The sequence below is a fragment of the Oppia nitens genome, unplaced genomic scaffold, assembly GCF_028296485.1.
Source record: "Oppia nitens isolate AA-2021 unplaced genomic scaffold, nextdenovo-longstitch-racon4-pilon3 scaffold1_pilon_pilon_pilon, whole genome shotgun sequence".
Lineage (NCBI taxonomy): Eukaryota > Metazoa > Arthropoda > Arachnida > Sarcoptiformes > Oppiidae > Oppia > Oppia nitens.
The window spans coordinates 4,821,932-4,843,201 of NW_026533199.1; the positions used below are offsets into that span (position 1 = coordinate 4,821,932).

General features: G+C 22.9%; 2 protein-coding genes across 2 annotated transcripts; one reads left to right on the plus strand and one right to left on the minus strand.

The window, feature by feature from the left end:
* Positions 1–252: 252 nt before the first annotated feature.
* On the minus strand, positions 253–1,732 carry LOC128966327 (uncharacterized). Its single transcript, XM_054313174.1, has 4 exons — positions 1,361–1,732; positions 1,021–1,282; positions 457–965; positions 253–387 (listed from the first exon to the last, which is right to left on the minus strand). Exons 1-4 carry the CDS (start codon positions 1,697–1,699, stop codon positions 253–255), a joined length of 1,245 nt encoding a protein of 414 aa, XP_054169149.1. The 5' UTR covers positions 1,700–1,732.
* A 7,250-nt stretch (positions 1,733–8,982) lies between these two features.
* LOC128966328 (uncharacterized) lies at positions 8,983–9,378 on the plus strand. Its single transcript, XM_054313175.1, has one exon. The coding sequence runs from the start codon at positions 8,983–8,985 to the stop codon at positions 9,376–9,378; it is 396 nt and encodes a 131-aa protein (XP_054169150.1).
* The last annotated feature ends 11,892 nt before the right edge of the window (positions 9,379–21,270 follow it).

The following is a 21,270-nucleotide window of genomic DNA, read 5'->3' on the forward strand; positions in this document are numbered from 1 at the left end:
TTATATTAAATAAATTTTTTATTTACATTTAACAAAAAAAAATTATTATATACTCATTAATTAATTTATTAAAACTTAAAAATTATATTATGAGGTTAAGATTTACGAGTCAATAAATATTATTTAATTCTAAATTTATATAAGTTATACAATAGAATATAATAAATTTAAAATTTAAAATTAAATCAAATTTAAAATAAATAAATATATCTATAAAATTAATTGATAATCATTTTTTTAAAAATGCAAGTTTTATGGTTTAGAAGAACTTTTTTCTGAACTTTTTGTTTGACTTTTGTTGGGACTGTTAGCTGAAGCCAACATGAATACCAAATATCCAACCAAAAGAAATATTAATATAATTAATATCATTATTACTACCCATAACTGTTCACAATTAAACAATAATCATAATTAATAATTGATAACATCATATAATTATGATTAAAATGATACCCAAGCACCGGAACCATTAGGTCCTGATCCCGATTCACTTTCTCCTCCATTGTCTATCAAATCATAATTGCCAATTTGATCGACATTATCATTGATATAATCGTCACATTTAATTAGCGGAACAGACTTATAGTCGGGATGGGGTTTGCAATGAAGCAGCCATTTGTTGTCGATGTTGTCTTTTACAGTAAATGTTTGGTATGTATTAGATTTGGCATCAAATTGAAGTTTCATAATCCGATGTTTTATCCCCAAAAATTCAATAAAATAGACGTTAAAGTCATAGTCCTGATAGTTGTAGGCATTTGATTCTGCAAATCCCTGAAAGGTCTGTTCTGTTCGCAAATATGTCACTCCTGTGACTTTGTGGTCCAAAGTCATACAATAATCGTTTTTCTCATCAAAAGTCCAGTAAAGTCTGTGAAATTTGCGATTCTCGTAATCGGTGTAAGATTTAGGGTCGGATCGCATGAAGTGTCTCACATAGTAGTGAACGTTATCGAAGATCTCTTTAATTTAAAAAAAAATCATTTAAAAATGTCATTTGAAAACATAGAGACATACCCTCGGTATAGACCAATGCATGAAAAGCCAAACTCCCGTTTTTGTTTCTGTGATCAAATATCATGACATCTAATACTTTGACAATACTTGGAAAGTGAAGTAACAAAACCTTAAGTGTCAACTTTCTTGAGTGGTCTTCGCCATTGTTTGGGTCGTAAACCATCAATTTGTTTCTTATCTTAAATGTTGGATCTTTAAGATCGCCACCATTGTTCAGTGGACTGTGTATATCAATATCATAGGCATAGATAATGTCTGTTTCCTATAAATTAAATGTTAGAAAAATAAAATTACTTCATAAGTTATATTTAAAAAACAAAACAATTGTTAATTAAACAACACTTGAGGTCAAGTATGCCACGTGTGAACTACTTTGCACCGGCAGAACAAAGACTCTTAGATTAATGGTTGAGAAGGCATACGAAATGTTCCAACTCTTGGATTTGTCGTCCAAAGCCTGATCTCTCATTTCTGGCCACAATTTGGCGTCAAAGTAGTAATGTTCGGTACTTTGACTTTCACTGGGATCTCCTCTTTCATTATAAAGCACACGAAATGCTTCTTTGGATTTTTGACCGCCAGTCACCTCAATTTCACCAAATATTCCTAACCATTGATCTAATTTAAAGGCAGATTTGACATCCAATTTGATAACATCTTTGTTGCAAAAGTCTGACATATCAGTCGATTGACACAATGTTACCAACAAAATCAGTTTCACTGATAATATGATTAGAAAAATACGAAAGTAAACGAATGATAATCTATTCATCACTAAATTAAAAGTATAAAATTTTAGACAACAGACAAAAACAATAAACTTTTTTTTTGATAAAAATGTTGTATTTTACTAAAAATTTCGATTAAATTTAAATTCAATTAAATATCTAATTATTAATACATTGTTATCACGTGAAACAATATAAATACAAAGATAAATGATAAATATATAAAACTTCTTCAATATGTATGTATTATACAAGTTATATCAATGTTGTTCAAGAAAACTAAACCCAAATTTTATGTTTTATTTGCATTCAATACATATTATTAATGCTTAAATATATTTCTAAATTATTTTATTAATTTTATAAAATATTAAAATAACATTTTTTAATTTCTGCTTGAATACAAAACACTATGTAAATGATATGTATATAATATCGGATTATAATATTCACTACTGGTATAATCAGTACTACAGTACTATATATAAAAGCTGATATAAAGTATTTAAATAAATATTATATAATATATTGTTACTGTATTAGTGTATCTTATTTAATGTACTGTATTATTCAATATTAATAGTTGTATTGTTTATTAATTCGTATTATATTTTAAATATTATAGTATAGTTTTGTTGTAATAAAACTTTGATTTATTAAATGTCAATTAAATAAACATTTATATGAAATGACTGAATGAATTTAAATTTATTAGTTTTATATCAAAACAATTTCCAAATGACTGACATAACAATTGCAAAACTCGTGTCTTAAGTTTTTTGAGTTCAAGTTTGGATATATTAGCATTTAAATGCATCACTTGTGAAATTAATCATTTTTAAAAAATTAAACATAAAAAGATTTTTTATGTAAAGTTTAAATGAATTAACAAATTATAAATTTAAATTATTTATTAGTCAAGTAATGAATGAATTTAGTTGCAAATTACCGGAAAAAGTCACTCAAATGAATAATTGTTTGATTTAATAAAATTTATTATTTAATAAAAATTGTTGCTAAAGATTATAATTTAATTAATGAATAACAAGATTCTAATATTAATATTTAATACAATAAAATATAATCCTATAATTGTTATATAAAAATGTACATTATTTTGTTTATTACAAAATAAATGTTTCAAATGTATAAATAATAAAAACCACAACTCAAGTGATGATTAACTTATTTGAATTAACGATAAGTAAACTTAAATTAGACGTACATATGATTTAATTGTATTATTTATTATATCTTTAGCTTTTTTGTGGCTAATCTACTGTTAAGAAACAGTCAAAGGAAAGACATGACTTCGAGCGTTATTTTAGTTTATATTAACAACTTTGAGATCAGAAACTCATATAAATTATATAAACTCATCTAAAAAAAGATAATTAATTGTTTCCTTTGAGAAAAATGTTTTTTCTTACTATTTTCATAGATATTTTCATATGAGAGACATAATATTTTTATAACACATACAATAAAAACATTAAACTATAATAAACTTATTTTGCAAGCAATAACTTTGTACAGTATAGTCATATCAAAATAATAAGAAAATTATATATGAATGATATTACCAGAGATATGGTAGAGATAGAGACTGATATATGAATGACAGATATGGCTATAAAGTCAAGAGCGATGACACCCTTATTGGAGAGAGAGAGAGAGAGAGAGAGAGAGAGAGAGAGAGAGCATTTAGACTGTAGACATAATACCTCATCATTGAATTTGAGACTCAAATGTTTACACAATAAAGCTGTGACAACTTATTTGATAATTTCTAATATCATGTCAAATGTCTCTTACATTTGACGTGCAGACACTTAACTAAAAATTGCTAAAATTTTATATTATTAAATACCAAACTTAGTTTATCAAATTCAATTAATAAATATATTTGCTAAATTATTTATTGTATAATTATTTATTGTATAATTATTTTTGTTACTTTATTAGTTATTAAGTTTTTCACATTAACTTGATTACATAAATAATGCAATTATATATATTACATATTTATATCAAAATTTAATAAATAATATATTAAATAAATTATCGTAATAAATAGTATTGTATAGTGACTTATATATATTTATTAGTCTAAATGAAATTCATTGAGAAAAATTATGATAATTGTGTCTCTAAATGACAATTTAATATACAATTGATATCTGCATTACAAATATCTTGATTTTGAAAGTATGATAATAACTGTCTACAAATAAATATACTAAACATATTTATATAATACAGTAATAATAAAGAATATTATTTTTGTTTTAGTATAATAGAGTATAAATTATAGTAGTCTATATAACTTATGTTAATAGCATTCATTTAAAAAATATGAGTTTTATTATTGGTTGCATTACATAATGTAGATCAATGTGAATGATTTTACTGTATAACTACCGGTGCCCTAACTTGTATTTCATTACCATAAATGTATAATAAATACACAATATTTTGTTTGCATTAATCTATTGATATGACGTTTCTAATAAATGGACGGTTAGATCATAATATTTATTCACCCCATCTCTCCCACACAATGTGATCAAAGTTTAGACAATCAATAAGTTATCTATTTTTTATATATCGGATCTTTTCGTGCTAACCATTACTAAAATAATATACTATTATTGTCTAATATATACAGTTTATTAAATGTTATACAATGTTACATCAGTAAATGATCAAACATTTGCTTATTAGACAACTACAAGTAATAGATATAATAATGCAGAAAATACAGTACATATTCAATTGATTGTTATATTATGTTAATGTAAAGTAATAAAAACAATATACTGTATTTGCAGTCCATCAAAATGATGCTCTCATTTAATATACGAAAAAGTTAGCAAATTAAAGGCTATATCCAATACTTATATAAACGATGTTTTATGTATTGTCATATAATTATACACAATTTTTATTATGATTTAAGATTCAAATACTATTAATAAATAGTGGGCGACGATTTTAACAAAAATTAGATATTAAAATTTCAAGTTTATACTATATTTAATATTAAATATTATATTGTTAATCATAATGAATTATATAAAGATTAAAATTTATAGTAATTTATGAGTCATTTATATAAATAACATTTGCCAAAATTATAAAAAATCATATTAAGTGCTTTTCATTAATAGTTAATGTAATTAACAGAGCCTTAAATTGTGTAAAGCATTGATGAATCATTACTATTAAATCAAAAATTTTAATGAATTACTTCTAAAATAATTGTATCTATTAATGATTGGATTAATAATTAGATGAATTATATCAACAAATAAAACATTGATTTGCCTCAATAGCCTTAAAATGTTTTTTAATATACTATTATTGAATACATATTGGGTGTGATTTGAAGGGAAAGGACTGAAAAATCACGACTTGTAAGAGTGTAATGCACTCTAACTGTAAAGCACTGTAAGGTTTAACGTTTAGAGTGTAATGTGATGTTTATATTGTATATGATATTAGACTTTAGCACACATACCATATCAGACTTTTACGACAACCACACCTTTTAATGATTACATCCCCGAAACTGTAATGAATAACAGTATATCACTTGTAATGGGTTATCATTACATAACAAATGTCTGACATTGAAAAGTATCATAAATATTGTTTTTAATAATATAATTTAAGTCACTAAAGCATGTTTGTAATTAAAGTTAATTGCTTATGAAAAAGCTGCTATTTTTAACAATAAAACTATTATATAATATATAGGTAAATGTGAAATATGTGACATTGAAATATATAAATGCATGAGATTTTGTGAAACAGCATCTATTTTATAATAATAATATTTTTAGTTTTAATATTAAATCAAAAATAGTAATAATTTATACTTTTATTTTTTACTTTATAGAAATAGTTATCAATTATTAATTATCAATTATGAAATATAATATAAATATAATATCACTGATTAATCAATACTTAGAATTATAATGACATACTTTTATGAGATTATAATAATTTTTAGTTAAAAGTGTGTAAATTTAAATCAAAACATCAAATGGCTGTTAAACTAATATATACTGTATTTGATTTTAAGAAAAATCAGTTTTTTTCTATATAATTCACTGTCAATTACAGACAAAGCCATTGAACATATGCTTATCTTTAAGGGGAACAGTAGATACTGTATGGTATGTACGGTAGGGCAGCAATGGGTGAAACGCTTGGCTAACACCACGAGTAGCAGTTCTTTGGATGCAACAGTCCTTACAAAACAAGAAAAATCATACATTTATGGAAACTTTGTGCATATAAACAGTATATTTTATCATTAAATTAAAGGATATCACCCGTAGTCTCGTCTCTACCAATGTTTGCTATACGTGTCTCTCCTGAATACCGGTTAAATTTGTTGCGCCAGCACTGACAGTGGCATATACACCATCGCCCACCTGTTACCTTAATTGTTAGCACCGTTGGGCACATAACCAACATCAGTCTTGCAATTGATTTACAAGTATATACTCTCATAAATAGTAACTTATAAAATATAGGTATTGTTGGGATCACTCAACCAATTACTTCTCGCAGATTACTTTCCGACTCACTTATAGTCACTATAACCTAATCTATCGATTAATGTCTGACAGACGTTACAATAACCCTGAAATGGTTGTCCCAAACACACCAATACTACTCCGGAGCCACTCATTCAAGTCGACGAAAAACTAAATTATTTAAGTTATTAAAATAAATGATTATAAATTTGTCATAATAAAATGATAATTAATTTATACAATTAATAATTTAATTAACATTACAAATTATATATAAATATATTAAAAGTCTTTATATCTAAAATTAATGTAATATTATTCATATATATTTTCTAACTTATACTCAAATATTGCAAATAGTATATTAATTAAATTTATATACTGTACAGTATTCATATTCATATTCATATTATAGTTTTTATCATTTAGTCAAATATTTCATAAAAAATTAAATAAATAAATCTATTAAGAATTTATATTTAATTATTTATAATTTTAATTTGAAAAATTATGTTACTATAAAATGTATGTTAAAATATTTAAAAATATATAATATTATATATAATCTCTGTTTTAGTCAACAAACATAGAAATAGAATTATAAAAATAATAATAAATTATAAAGCAATAAAACAAATACGAAAAATGCCTATTATTTTTGTATGTCTATAGTTAGCATTGTTTTTTGGCAGCTATTGATTCAACAAATAAATATTAAAAAATACTAAAAAACAATTTTTAGCAAAAAGTTAGTTCAGCTGTTAATTGTATCTGTTGTGTGTCTCATTCATATAAGCTATAAAGTGTTGTTGAAACCAACGATTATCAATAGTTTTGGTGGGAATTGTCAACTTTAAACAAAAAACTTTTATTTCATTTTTGTAGTTATAAATATATTTTTATATATTTTAACTAAAAATAAAAATTATATAAACACTATATTTTTCGCTTTCATAAACTCTGTCTGACTTTCTCAGCAAAGTCTGGCATTTATAGTATGATATGTTAGGCTATAAACTGTTAAAACAAAAATATTTGAGTTATGCAATTGTGATGTACAGTATAGTATGAAAATTGGAAAGGGAGGACTGGGACTTACTATTTATTTAGAAAACTCAGCACCGGTTATAATCAACAAATTTACAAAATATTTGTTTGTAATGAATGAATGAATCTAATCATAAATTTATTATTTGTCTTATTAGAAAATAGTTTTACTGTTTACTTAAAAAAAAGTAAATAATATTAAATTATATATTTGAAAATTAATAATGCAATGCAATATACTGTACTCTAATATGCTATATTGTTAGATGTTTTTTGTGTAAATATACAAATACAGTAAAAAAAACTTAAGCAATCACTTACTGAAAACTATGTGTTTCTTTCAATTTTTTTAAAGACAAATATCTATATTTCAACATAAATTATTTGCAGTTTTAAATTTAAGTTATATAATATAGATAAGTATTATACGATATATACAGTATATATAGTGAAAATATATTGTGTTGAAGTAAAAGTTGTCTTTTTCAATAAGCAAACCCATGAAAGCATTAATGCATGAAATATTAATTTCAAATATAATTTTAAGTTTTGCTATTTCTACCAACAAATTACAATTTGTTTTCATTGATAAAACGATTGGATATATTTTTGGGACAAACAATTCAAACAATTGAAAATTCTGTTTATTAAACAATATATATGACAAATATTTAGAGTTTTAAAATTAAATTTTTCTTAGAATAATTATATAAACTATTATATATTGTTTTCACACATATTAATTTGGTTTTAATAATATAATAATAAATTATAATTGACATAATTATATTGTTTCTTATATAATATATTATTATACAATAATAAAAAACTAAATGGTTTTTATAATAAAAAAGTATTCAGATGCTTATTAGTTAATATATTATATGATATAATAGTTTATTTATACATTAAATTTATATAACTCTTACATGATTTATTATATAAAATTATCCGATAATTGTTTTAATAGACATAATGATAAAATAATRACAATTTATAATTATGAATACAGTAAGACATATAATGATAAATTAAAATAATTTATATAAATCAACTAATTATGAATAAAGAGTTTGACAATTATTTGATATTTAGTTAAATGTTAAGTTTCAATGACTTTTCTTATTTATAGTTGAAATTTAAAATACAATTACTGTATGTTTTTCTTTAAAATAAAATAAATCGTTTGAGTTTTAAAAGAAATAGAAAAATAGGATTAATTATTATTATTACAAATATACTGTATTAATAATATTCAATAAAAGTAAAAACCTATTTATTCATTGATAGTTTTACATAAAATATTAGTAGTTTTTTATTTAAATATTTTTWAAATATACTTTAATATTGAAAATTGAAATAAAWTACTAAACTATTTGTTAAAAAATGGATAATAATTTACAAAAAAATACAGTTTAATACATTTAGTCTATTAAATGTGACATTAGTTTGATATGCAATAGAAAACAATAGAGTTGTGTCAATAGATTTGTCTAGTCTTGAGATATCATTATTTAAACTAAATTTTTATTGTTAAACATTTTTGTCAACTGTTTCTCACATTTTGTCAAATAAATTGATATTTTTATATTGAAATTATAATATCAATAATTTAATCAATTAGTTAAACTAATATAATGTCTTCACTTAACGATAGTGTAGTAATTGTAACGTATGATTGCTATGTTTGTCACCGAAGCTGTGACCTACTCATCGATAATMGCTGTCCTCATTGCAAGTCACGAGTCATTGAGAAGACCAGTGGTCAGACACCACAAAATGAAAACAAAATGAGTGACCAATCGGCTGAAAATGTGGTCAACAAGTCTATCAAAATGTGTTGTATATGTTTGGACCCATTGGCCGATGCGATCAAAGCACTAAAATGTGGCCATAATTTCCATAAGCAATGTATTAAAGGATGGTTTGCAACGAAACACAACACGTGTCCGATGTGTCGCCAAAAGGTTGTCTCTCCCGGACCTCCACTAAGTCTTTCAAATATTTTAGTGACTCATTCATCAAACACTTGAACCACTTTTATGTTTGATTAATGATTATACTGTTGTCTCTATCAGATGATTGATAATTATGATCAAACAAGAGGTGATGATCGACACATCATTAAGTATTACATACAAAACACACAATATTTTGATTTTACTTATTATGCAATTAGTTATCAAATTTTATATTATCATTATTATTATTATTATTACCATTTAATTATTTTATTAATTTGTAATATCATATACTATAAAATTGTTTGTTTTTATCGATAAATTGATTTATTTAATGTATAGTATTAATGTAAAAATTAAATAACATTTTCATATCTCTACAGTTTATATAAATGTAATAATAATTTATAGTATCAATTTACCTAAAATATTTTACTACATAATTAAAATAAATAAAAAATAAATAATACAGTATTAATAAATAATGACTAAATCAATGAAATTTTATCTGTTTTTTATTGAGTTAGAAAATTAATTCATTGATATAATAGTAAAGTAATGTAAATGATTTCCGGTAGAGTTTAACAATGAATTGATGAGACAATAAAATAAAATAAATAAAATAAAATAAATATTAATATTGTAAGAGAATATAAAAAATTATATATATATATTTGATTTGTATTTATTATATTATTAGAATAATTAGTAGTTATTTAGTTTATATTTTATTATAACTTAAATAATAATATAAAAATAGCAACAGATTTGTGAATGAAATCCATAAATAAGTGAATTAAATGAATGATCGGTCGGACTGTTTAGTTGGACGTGTCTTTGATTTATAACTTATATGAATTGCACGCTATGTTTACTATAATTGTATGGTTTGTTTCTCCAAAATATACATTATATGAGTATAAGATGAGGATATTGATGGAGTAATTTCATAAAAAATATGCTAAACAACATACAAACATAACATAAGTGCCTCATTCATGTGTTTGCATAAAAAAGTTTTTTTTAACTTTAAATAATAGGAAAATTTCGCTAAACTCTCATTTTTCTCTTCCATTGAAAACCAGGTGCTCTGAGTCAGACACTTATTTAAGCCGGTTATGTATGAATGTATTGTTTGTTTATTTTATAAAATTAATTTTTTCTTTATTTCCAATTATTGATATCCAAAACCATACAATTAAAATATACAGATATAGGCTTATGATTAGATCCTTTATTGAATAAGTAGACGATGACAATGACAATGGATTAATAGTTTTGATCATAACATTTGGGTTTTTCAAGTGATAACTCTTTTATTGACAGTAATCATCACATGCCTACACACACCTGGCTATCCAACTATTTCTTAACAACTAAATCGTAATACGATATATTGTTTATGCAATTGACAACTGATAAAAAAAGTTAGCTTATAAAGTGTGATATTGATGTTGAAATAGTATATTTGTTTATTTAATATCTTGCCATACATGACATAATACTAGTAAACAAAACTATTATTTTATTTTTAGTTATTTTTATTACAGCATTTTTGTATATTTTTTGTTGAAAATATTTGTCAATATATTATTTGGTTTCCATTTGTCGCTACAATTGGTTTTGTTTCAGTGATTTTGTTATATATGTTATTTTTTCATCTGCAATTACAAAAAATTATTTTATTATTTGATATTTTGTTATTATTAGTGAAAAAATGCATCTTTTTGAGGTAAAAACAAATTTTAAAGAAAATAAAAATTCCCACTTTTTCATTTAATTCATAAATATTTTTAAAGTTTATAAACAATTTTGTAATTTTAAATGAAATACAATCTGTTTGTTAGGATATCATAAAAACTGCAACAAAAAAACTTAACTTAAAAATCAATATAAAAACTTTTTGTCTGTTAAAGAGGGAGAGAGCGTGACATTAAATATTGAATGTTTGAGAAAATACCTGTAAAAGTATACTCTTATAAAATAAAAATACATTTTTAAAAGTGATTTTATGCTCACATAGGATATGTGACCTTTGATTTTAATTTTAACATTGCGTTCAAAATGACACACAATTACTATAAAAATGAGTTGAGGAGTCAGAGAGTGAGTGAGTGAGTGAGTGAGTGAGTGAGTGAGTGAGTGAGTGAGTGAGTGAGTGWGTGAGTGAGTGAGTGAGTGAGTGAGTGAGTGAGTGAGTGAGTGAGTGAGTGAGTGAGTGAGTGAGTGAGTGAGTGAGTGAGTGAGTGAGTGAGTGAGTGAGTGAGTGAGTGAGTGAGTGAGTGAGTGAGTGAGTGTGTGTGTGTGTGTGTGTGTGTGTGTGTGTGTGTGTGAGATAGAGAGAGAGAAGATCTGTCGTCAAGTAATTAACTTTTTTAGCTTAAGATTTAGGAAAGYTATCAAATAATTTAAAAATAAAATTATTAAATAACAATTTTTATATTTTAATACATGAATATTTAAAAACTAATATTAGAAATAGTACAGTTAATATTACTACTAAATTTGTATTAAATTAAAATTCAATTAAATATTACTTATTTTTAACTTCTTAATATTGAATAAACAATTTTATTGCTAAATAGTTTTATAAAAATCATATGAAGATTGTCACAAAAAAAAWTGAAAAAAATATATTATCAGTTTAGCTAAACTAAAATTATWTTTTCTAATAATATATTATAATTTGACACAAAAAAATCTACAGTAAAAAAGTATGTACATTGTGTAGACAGAGAAAAAAGAAAGAAAGAAAGAGAGAGAGAGAGAGAGAGAGATAAGGAGATATACAATACATACATATTAAATACATTGGGTTTATCTTTTTTAAATGTATTTTAAACTTAAAAATAAATCAAGATCTATGATTGTATATACAGTATTATTTCACTAACTATAAAATATTTAAAATTATTGATTAAAAATTAAATTTATATAATTTGTTATTTAATAATATAATAAAATATTTTCTGTGTTTGTTTTTAGTATATTGTATTGTAAATATAATTCATACYAATAGATATATTTCATGATTTGAGTTAAAGCTGTGCCCTAAGGCTTAATCAGTGCTTCGATGAGGGACTGGTAGATAAAAAGAGGGGAGAGACCGATGAGGTGGTCTATACTGAAGAGACCAACTATGGCTCTAAAGAATTTAATTCATTGACTATTATATTATAAACCCGTGTTTGTTGTGTTAAATAATATAAAATATAAGTCATTGTATTAGTGAAGTATGTGTGCGGTTGTGTTGTGATTATTATTGCACAACAATTCATTCAAATAGAAATGCATTACATTTACTGTATATACAGTACAGTGAATATAAAAATGAAATGATTTTGATAAACGATTGCCTCCCATATGAATATAATGTATTAGTTTTTTTAAAATTCATATTAAACTGTCCGCACTTTTAATATAAAAGCAGAAAAAGGTCTATTTATAGAAGTTATTACATAATAGTCTATTGAATAGTCTTAATGATTGCTATTTAAAATGTCTTTTTTATGACAATTCTTATATAAAGTAGATAATTGTGATTAAAACTGTCGATTTATTATAATAATTTCAAAATCAATTCAATACTATATTTAGAATTTTTGAATATACATTAACATTACACACACTTTTGTATAAAATTTTTGTGGTATATCTTGTATTGTATTGTCATATAGTTTATTGGTTTGTAATAATGAAAAAATATGTGAAAAAACTATTGACATAAAAAACATGTAATGACAGCTGATTCATATGAATCCAATAGACAGGACAGTAGGGTTTGCGGTGTTTGGACACACAAAAAGTGCATTATTTATCATTTTTATTGACTATTGTCTGACTGTAAAAAACAGTCATAATATGGGAAGTACTGTATGGTTACTATAAACTAAAATACATGTAAAATATAGTAATGTTTATATTGAAGTACTGAATCTCAACACCTGTTAATACCCATTGATTGTTGTCAATGAAATTGTTTTAAAAAAGTCAGTGAATAGGTATTAAACTGTTATATTTGAATGAATAATAAACTTATATCCGATTCAATGTTTATTATAACTATTTTTCAATAAAAACATGTAATGGTCACTAAAAAAACAATAGTTTTACAAATATTAATCAAATGCTATTTTTTTGATTCACTGCATACTAGTCGGCGACAAAACATTTGGCAAAAGTCAACAAAAATATTGACTTATTTTGTTGGTATGTTTGCTCACAATAGTGTAGCCAACAGTGCCTTCAATAATAAGTCAGTCATTAGTTCAATGCTTATATTATTTGCTTATATTTAATATGATATGTAATGTATAGTAGTATAAGACATAAGAAGATATTCTGTGGTTTGCTATTCACTTGATTACCACTACTATAGACCTGATTACTGATTGTTATATCATTTTTTATAATAAAATATTAGAGGACTAGTGTTTATGTCGGTCATCATATGATAAGTCAATTGAATTATTTGAATCCAACAATAGTGAAGACAATAAAGAAATGTTGTCCTTTCTTCACAGGAAATCCACAAATATTTTTTGGCACGAATTGTAAGTTTCAATACAAAACTTATTGAGAGAGAGAGAGAGAGAGAGAGAGAGAGAGAGAGAGTTCATCAGCCAATGTCTCACTATTTTTGCTTCGCTTTTATTATAAAGTTTTTGCGTGTTTTGCAGTCCTTTTTAATAAACATTGTCTCCAAATACTTATGTCTATTATCCCAATATCCCGGTCTCTCTCAAGAACTAAATAACAATAGAGTTCCCGAAGTTTTTGTGGTGACGTTTCTCACGACAAACTAACATATCATACAAGTATCTCAATTATATCTACATTTTGTTTAAACATAAAAATAATAAAATACATAATAAATAACATAAAAATAAAAATTTTATATTAATTAACATTTTTATATTATATAAAATATATATTTAATGAATATATATCATGTTATATTTAAAATAATAAAATCATTAATATTTACAWAATAGTAACTTATAATTCTTATTATAATATAAATAAAAAAATAAATTACTAAAAATAATATAATATAATAATAATGTTAATAAATTGTTAATAATTCTATAATTTGTATTTCAAAATTTTAATCTAATTTGTCTAATTTATTGGTCAATCATAATTCACTAAAGTAATAATACATAAAGTAAAATTATTCATACACTGCATTTCAATTGTTATGCAAATTGTGAATAAACTAATTCATATTTTTTCGTTATATATTGAATATATAATATATATATATAATGTAATTATGTATTGTATTTGAATCAATGTATAAATACTTTTGATAAATGTATAAATAAGTGAACAGTTTTTAAAAAGTTTTAACACGAAATAAACTTATTAGTTGATCAACAATTGGATATATTGTATAATATAATAATTAGGCAATATTTGGATAATACAGTATATACTTATTATTATACTTAAATTATTATTATTGTAAAATCAATATCAGTAATATTAAACAATGTATAATACACATAATTAAATAAATTATGAAGTATTGAATATGAAAAAGTTAATATAATATATTGTATTATGAATATTTGTGGTGATCTAGTGCTATAGATTTATATTTTGATTATGTAAAAGCAATATATGTCCAAAAATTATTTAAAACTAATACTTTTACTACTAAATTAAATTTATATGTTAATGTTTCAGTTATTAGGTTTTATTAATCTTAGAAGTTTACAATTTACAGATAATAGTAAATCAATTATTAATTTACTCAACAAACGACTAYAAATTAGTCTTTAATTTGTTGTGAATATTATTGTATTAGTGGTAATTGTAGAAATATTAYWGAAAAGTTTATTTCAATAGTTGTAAGTTTAGGATCAAAGGGTAGATAGTTGTGGTTAAGACTGACTTCATATAATTGACTAATAAATGCATTCATAGAATTTAAAAATCAAATTATGTTTTTTAGTGGTAAAAATATCACATCTTAACGATATAATTAAATTTTGATAAATCTATTTGAATTTTTGTGGTCACAGTATAAATACTAAAGTCAAATAGTGTWTAACAAATTATAATTTTAAATTATTTTTTGTTGTTAATGTGGCATAAATTGACTCATAATTATTGTCGATATTTAGCATCCGATTGTAAACAACACCGGAAGTCTGATAACATCAAAAGCAAACCGTTTTAAGAGTTGAAATGTAAACTCAATTATATCGGGTATAATATTATTTAAATTTTTTYATAAAACTGATATTTAAAATTTTAATTTATGAATTATGAATCAATTGTTATTTTTTCAAAACATAGTTCAAGTATAATAATATTAGTTTAAAAGGTATAATATAAATTATATATTTTTTATTTCATACTTAATGTCAATTTTAAAGAACATTTCACTTTTTCAAATAATTAATGTAATAAATAATAATATTAAATAATAATAATAATAATACATTATACACTGTAATATAATTAAATTCAAAAAAATTATGTAAGCATTAAATGCAAATATTTTAGACATTGATAGATATAAAATAAAAATTGATAAAATTAGAAATGATGTTTAACTGTATACGTTTAACATAAGAATTTCATTTAAAATTTTATAAATAAAATTACTCATAAATTATTCATTAAAATTTACAATTCAATGATATTTTGCACATAAARCTAGAGTTAGGATAAAGAAAAAAAATWAAGATATATTACACTTAAGATATTTTCTTTAAAAATTTTCTAACTGGAGTTTCTCAAACAATTTTGTAGAGTAAATATATTTTTAAAATAAAATTGATAATTTAAAGTTAATAATTTAATAGTTTATGATTTTAAGAGTTTAATAATTAATTTTAAACTAACAGTTAATACATATAAAATTATCAATGAGAGATGCTATATTATTTATTAAAATTTTAAATAAATAACAAATAATTACTAATTATTGAGACATTTAAAACTAAAATTATAGTATTGGTTGCTATACGTGTCACTCATTAATAAAAAARTTTTAAATATGTCACTCAAACATTGATTTTTTGTAATATTTTGTACAATCACTTTAAATAACTAGTGTTATTATTATTAATATAAAATGATTATTAAATGTATTTTTATATTAAATGTTTAGTCATAAACAATACATTTAAATGTTGCACAGTTTGTCAGACAATGGTTTGAATATCAATTAAAATGTATRCAAAAGTTAACCATTGCGGACATAATTTACATAAAAACTATTTTATTAAAACTAAAAATAGTCGATAAAAAACATTTAATTATATGTTGTTTTGCAATACTAAAAATACAATTATTAAATACATTAAAGTTTATTATACAGTAAATAAAATTATGTGAAAAATGTTGTTTTAAAACAAACTAAATTAACATTAAAATATCTCAATTAGTAATATAAACAATACAAAATATACTATTATTATATATTTTTAAATCAACTAYTATAAAATTTTGATGCWATTTTATGACCTCTTAAATGTTAACTGCTATATTTAAATAAATTTTTTAATAAAAATAGTTTAATATAATCAGTGCAGAACTAATTTACATAATTATAATTTGATAAATGTTAAGCAAATAAATTAAAGATAAATATACAAAAATATGAATTTTGCAATTTATTTTAATTGTTGTGAACCAAAAATTTGTTTTATGAGGTTTACATAAAATTTCAAGCAATTAATCAATTAAATATTGTTTTGATTATTTTAAAAATTGACATTTAATCAAAAAATAAAACATTATATCATATTCAGTATATACGTGAATATAAAATAATTTATAGAAAATTGACGGAATTTTTTCACACCATTTAATGTGTGAATTAATTTATAAATTAGATTTAGTAATTGCATTTTTCTAATTTATGATTTATTTATTAGTTAAAGCAATAATTAATATAAATTAATAATATATGTTTTATCAATTTGAAATTTAATAAATATATTTAATAAAAAACATACAATTAAATTAAGGGGTTAACGAAAGAATATTACAATTAAAAGTAATTTTGTTAAATAATGAAAATAACATACAGTAGTAATTCACTATATTTAATAAAATACAAAATATATCTAATTTTACATTTTATTTCTTTTGTTTGATTTTGTTTAACAGTTGGCTAATCATTAAGTAACTGATAAAAATTGTTAATAAAAGACTTTCTCACAGCTATTTGTTTTACATTTATTACTACTTTAATTATAATAATGATAATAATTATAATCTTAAAATAAGTTAATACAGTTAGTCTTATTTACCTAATAACAAAAATTATTATGATATTATACCAGTTAGTTGTGTTTACACCCCTTTTCCGTATAATGTTTTACAGTAAAAAAAAGTTACATATTTTGAAATAACATACCGGTGTTAAATACAATATATTTTCTTTAACAATTGTTATGTATTAATAGTTGTATAGTACTGTAAATACAGAATTTGATTGAAAGCATTGTATATACAAATAATAAAAACCATATTTAAATGATATAAACTTCTAAATAAACATTTTTATTATTATTATTATTAACCTGTTATTTATTTGCATTAGTTTATTGCCAATTGATAAGATTGTGTGATCCGTGGGAAATGTATGCATACGATAGTGTATAATATAACTTTATCTACCGTTACGGTCTCTTTTGTTATTTTATAAAAATCAGAAATATATGTAATATTAGCTAAAAACAAATGAAATTTTTACATTCAATGAATATAAAATAAATCCATGATTTAAATATTGACAGATAAACATATATGACATAAAACTAATAGAAAACAATAAAACAACTTTGTTTTATAAACTGACATCAATAATGAATTTACCGATATTTTGATGATATGCAACAAAAATTGACAGTCAGTTAAATTGAGATAAAAACAAAATAAAAATTATTACACTTTAAAAATAATTTTAACATACTCAAATTATTTTATAATTGTAATATACCAGTATAATTAACTGTTATAATTGAGTGTTTATGAAAATATTAATGCAAAAAACAAAAAATTAATTTAAAGTTAAAATATTAATAATATTAAAAAGAAAAATCRTTAATATTATTTAAATATTATAATATTTTACAAAAATTTATAAATAATTTATCAATTATTAAATTTASTTATAAAAATTGAAATTAATTAACATTGTTATATAACCATAAATAGAGGTATAAATTACATAAGATTTTAATTTTACAGTATATACTGTATATTAAATACAATAAATATATTACATATAATACAATGAGTTAATACTGTTTTATGTGTTTTATATCTTGTAAAATAATTGCTAACTATTAAATATTTAGTTAGTTGTATATACAGTAATGTCATATTAGGCTTATTATTATTATATAGTATAAGACAAATATCGTATAATTTTGTTGATTATGAGGTCATGAGAAAGTGTTGGTCGACTCTAATATTAGACAGTTATTAATATATACAGTAAATACTAAATATTACTGTATATTAAAGTTTTAATATAAACTTTTTATATAAGTAGATGCAATAAATACTGTTTGAGATTATCACTTGGACTTCACTAATGCTCTTATATTCAACAATTTACAACTTTTGCTAATTATTATTATAATTATATACAGTAAATAAAATAAATAGTTTACTTATTACTAGAGTTGGGGACAATTTTGCAAGAGAGTCAAGTTTCCTAATAAAATCCTTCCAATTTTCCCTAAAAATAGGGAAAATATTTTATTTGCCCTCCCTAGTCAGTTAGAAAGGAAAATATATTTTATATTTTTACAATAAATGATACCAAAACTTAATTTTTTGCATAAAATTTTATTAAAATATTTAAAATAAATTTGAATTCACTGAATTTAGTAATACTATTTAACAATAACACCCAAAATATTGTTTAATACAACATTTGTTATTCAAATCTTATACCTTGTTTTTATAAAGCATTCTCTGCAAGTATTTCTCTCAAAGTAAAGTATAAAATCGTTTTCATTAAGTTATACTTTAGCATTACTTTTATAATAATTAATATTTATTAATCATTTAGATTTTAATATTTATATTGACATAAAATATTAATACAAAAATTTCAAATAATATAATAAATACAATATATGTGAAACGCATGTGCTTTACCTCATACTTTGTAAGTATGGTTTTTATTAAGTATTTGAAGTCTACTTTCTCTCAAAGTTTTGTGTTTTTGCTAACTTTAAAAGTAAAGTATAAGTAGTGTTTTTATTAAGAAATTTAGAAAATACTTTCAGAGTTTTCTTTATGAAAACAGGGTATTATAATAAAATTTGTTATTTAGAGTTCAATAGCACAAGCTATTCCCTAGCTGGGAAATAGATTCCCTAAGAATTCCCAGGGAAAATAGGGAACTTTAGGAWATAAAACGAGGGAAGTAATTTGGYCGAACCCTACTTATTACTTATTAACTATGTATTGTATTCACCTGTGTGTGTGTGTGTGTGTGTGTGTGTGTGTGTGTGTGTGTGAGTGTGTTGTGTTTGTGTGTGTGTGTGTGTGTGTTTATGTGTGTGTGTGTGTGTGTGTGTGTGTGTGTGTGTGTGTGTGTGTGTGTGTGTGTGTGTGTGTGTATGTGTGTGTGTGTGTTAKTGTTAGTGTTAGTTTATGTCTGTGTTTAATAAAAACAAGAGAAGTTAATTGTTTAAAACAATTGGACTTTGCTTTTATACATATAATCTATTTATAAGAACCACTGTTTGTWATCTAATGTTTTTCTCAATGACTTTGTTGCACACCTTTAAGGGTCGGACCCATTGTATAAACAGTAAGATGTATAGAGTATTAAATGCTTTTTATATCTATCTTTTAAATGTGATTAACATTTTCTCACATCATTTTACGTCAAAATTTATTTTTCCACACTTTTTGCATCATATGAATTATATTAAATTTAATGAACATTTTATTTGTGAGAAATATTGTTTTAATTAGTTTTTATTATTATGAGTTTCAATTATATAATATTTTATTTTATTTAATTGAGTAATATTGTTTTTTTAATCGATGTTTTTAATTGTTTTGTTATTTTTAAATTATTAAAAATATTTAATTATCATGATAATTTTTAAATTGTGTTAATTTTTAAACAAATTAAAAGTGTTGACATAAATAATATAATAATAAATAGATTACGAAATGCAAGTCAAAGAACGAAAGGTTTGTAAAGAAATTTGTTATAAATAACAATAATATATATAAATATGTATTAAAATTTTGTATGAAATGTCAATATGTGTTATACAATTCAAATAATAATAAAATTTTCATACAACCAATACAAACACGTGTATAATATAACACATGGATGAGTATCTATGAATTTATGTTAGGTTAGGGATGAATGTGAGTAGTCGTGTGTCGGGTGCTCTTAAATCTATTGATAAGTTAAAATGCAATTCATTATTATTTTATTTTATATACATATATAGCTAAACAAAAATTGCCCACAAATGTAGTCAAAATTTTCTAGTGATATATTGATATTGAAGTATGAAATGGTGTTTCAAAAAGAGAAAGTATAATAAAAGAGTGCAATACTGATGACTCCTCCATTCAATAATGAGAGAGAGAGAGAGAGAGAGAGAGAGAGAGAGAGAGAGAGAGAGAGAGAGAGAGAGAGAGAGAGAGAGATAACATGCATGTAAAGCAAATAATCGTCACATCTGTCAAAATGTGTGTTATGTGTGTTGGCTTTTGGAGAGACAGTTTGCCGAGTAGTGAGTCATTCAAATTGATACTGATATGGGAATTGACACATTGCCTGTAGAACACACATTTCAATGGGACAGTTATCCCTATAGTGCCGGTGCTTTCCTCATCATTACTCGATCATCAGCTTCTGTTCACTTCAGATATGATGCCTCTCTATAGGCATCGTATCTCTTGTTTCGCTACACCGCTGTCTGTAGAGATGTCTATGAGTAGTAAAAC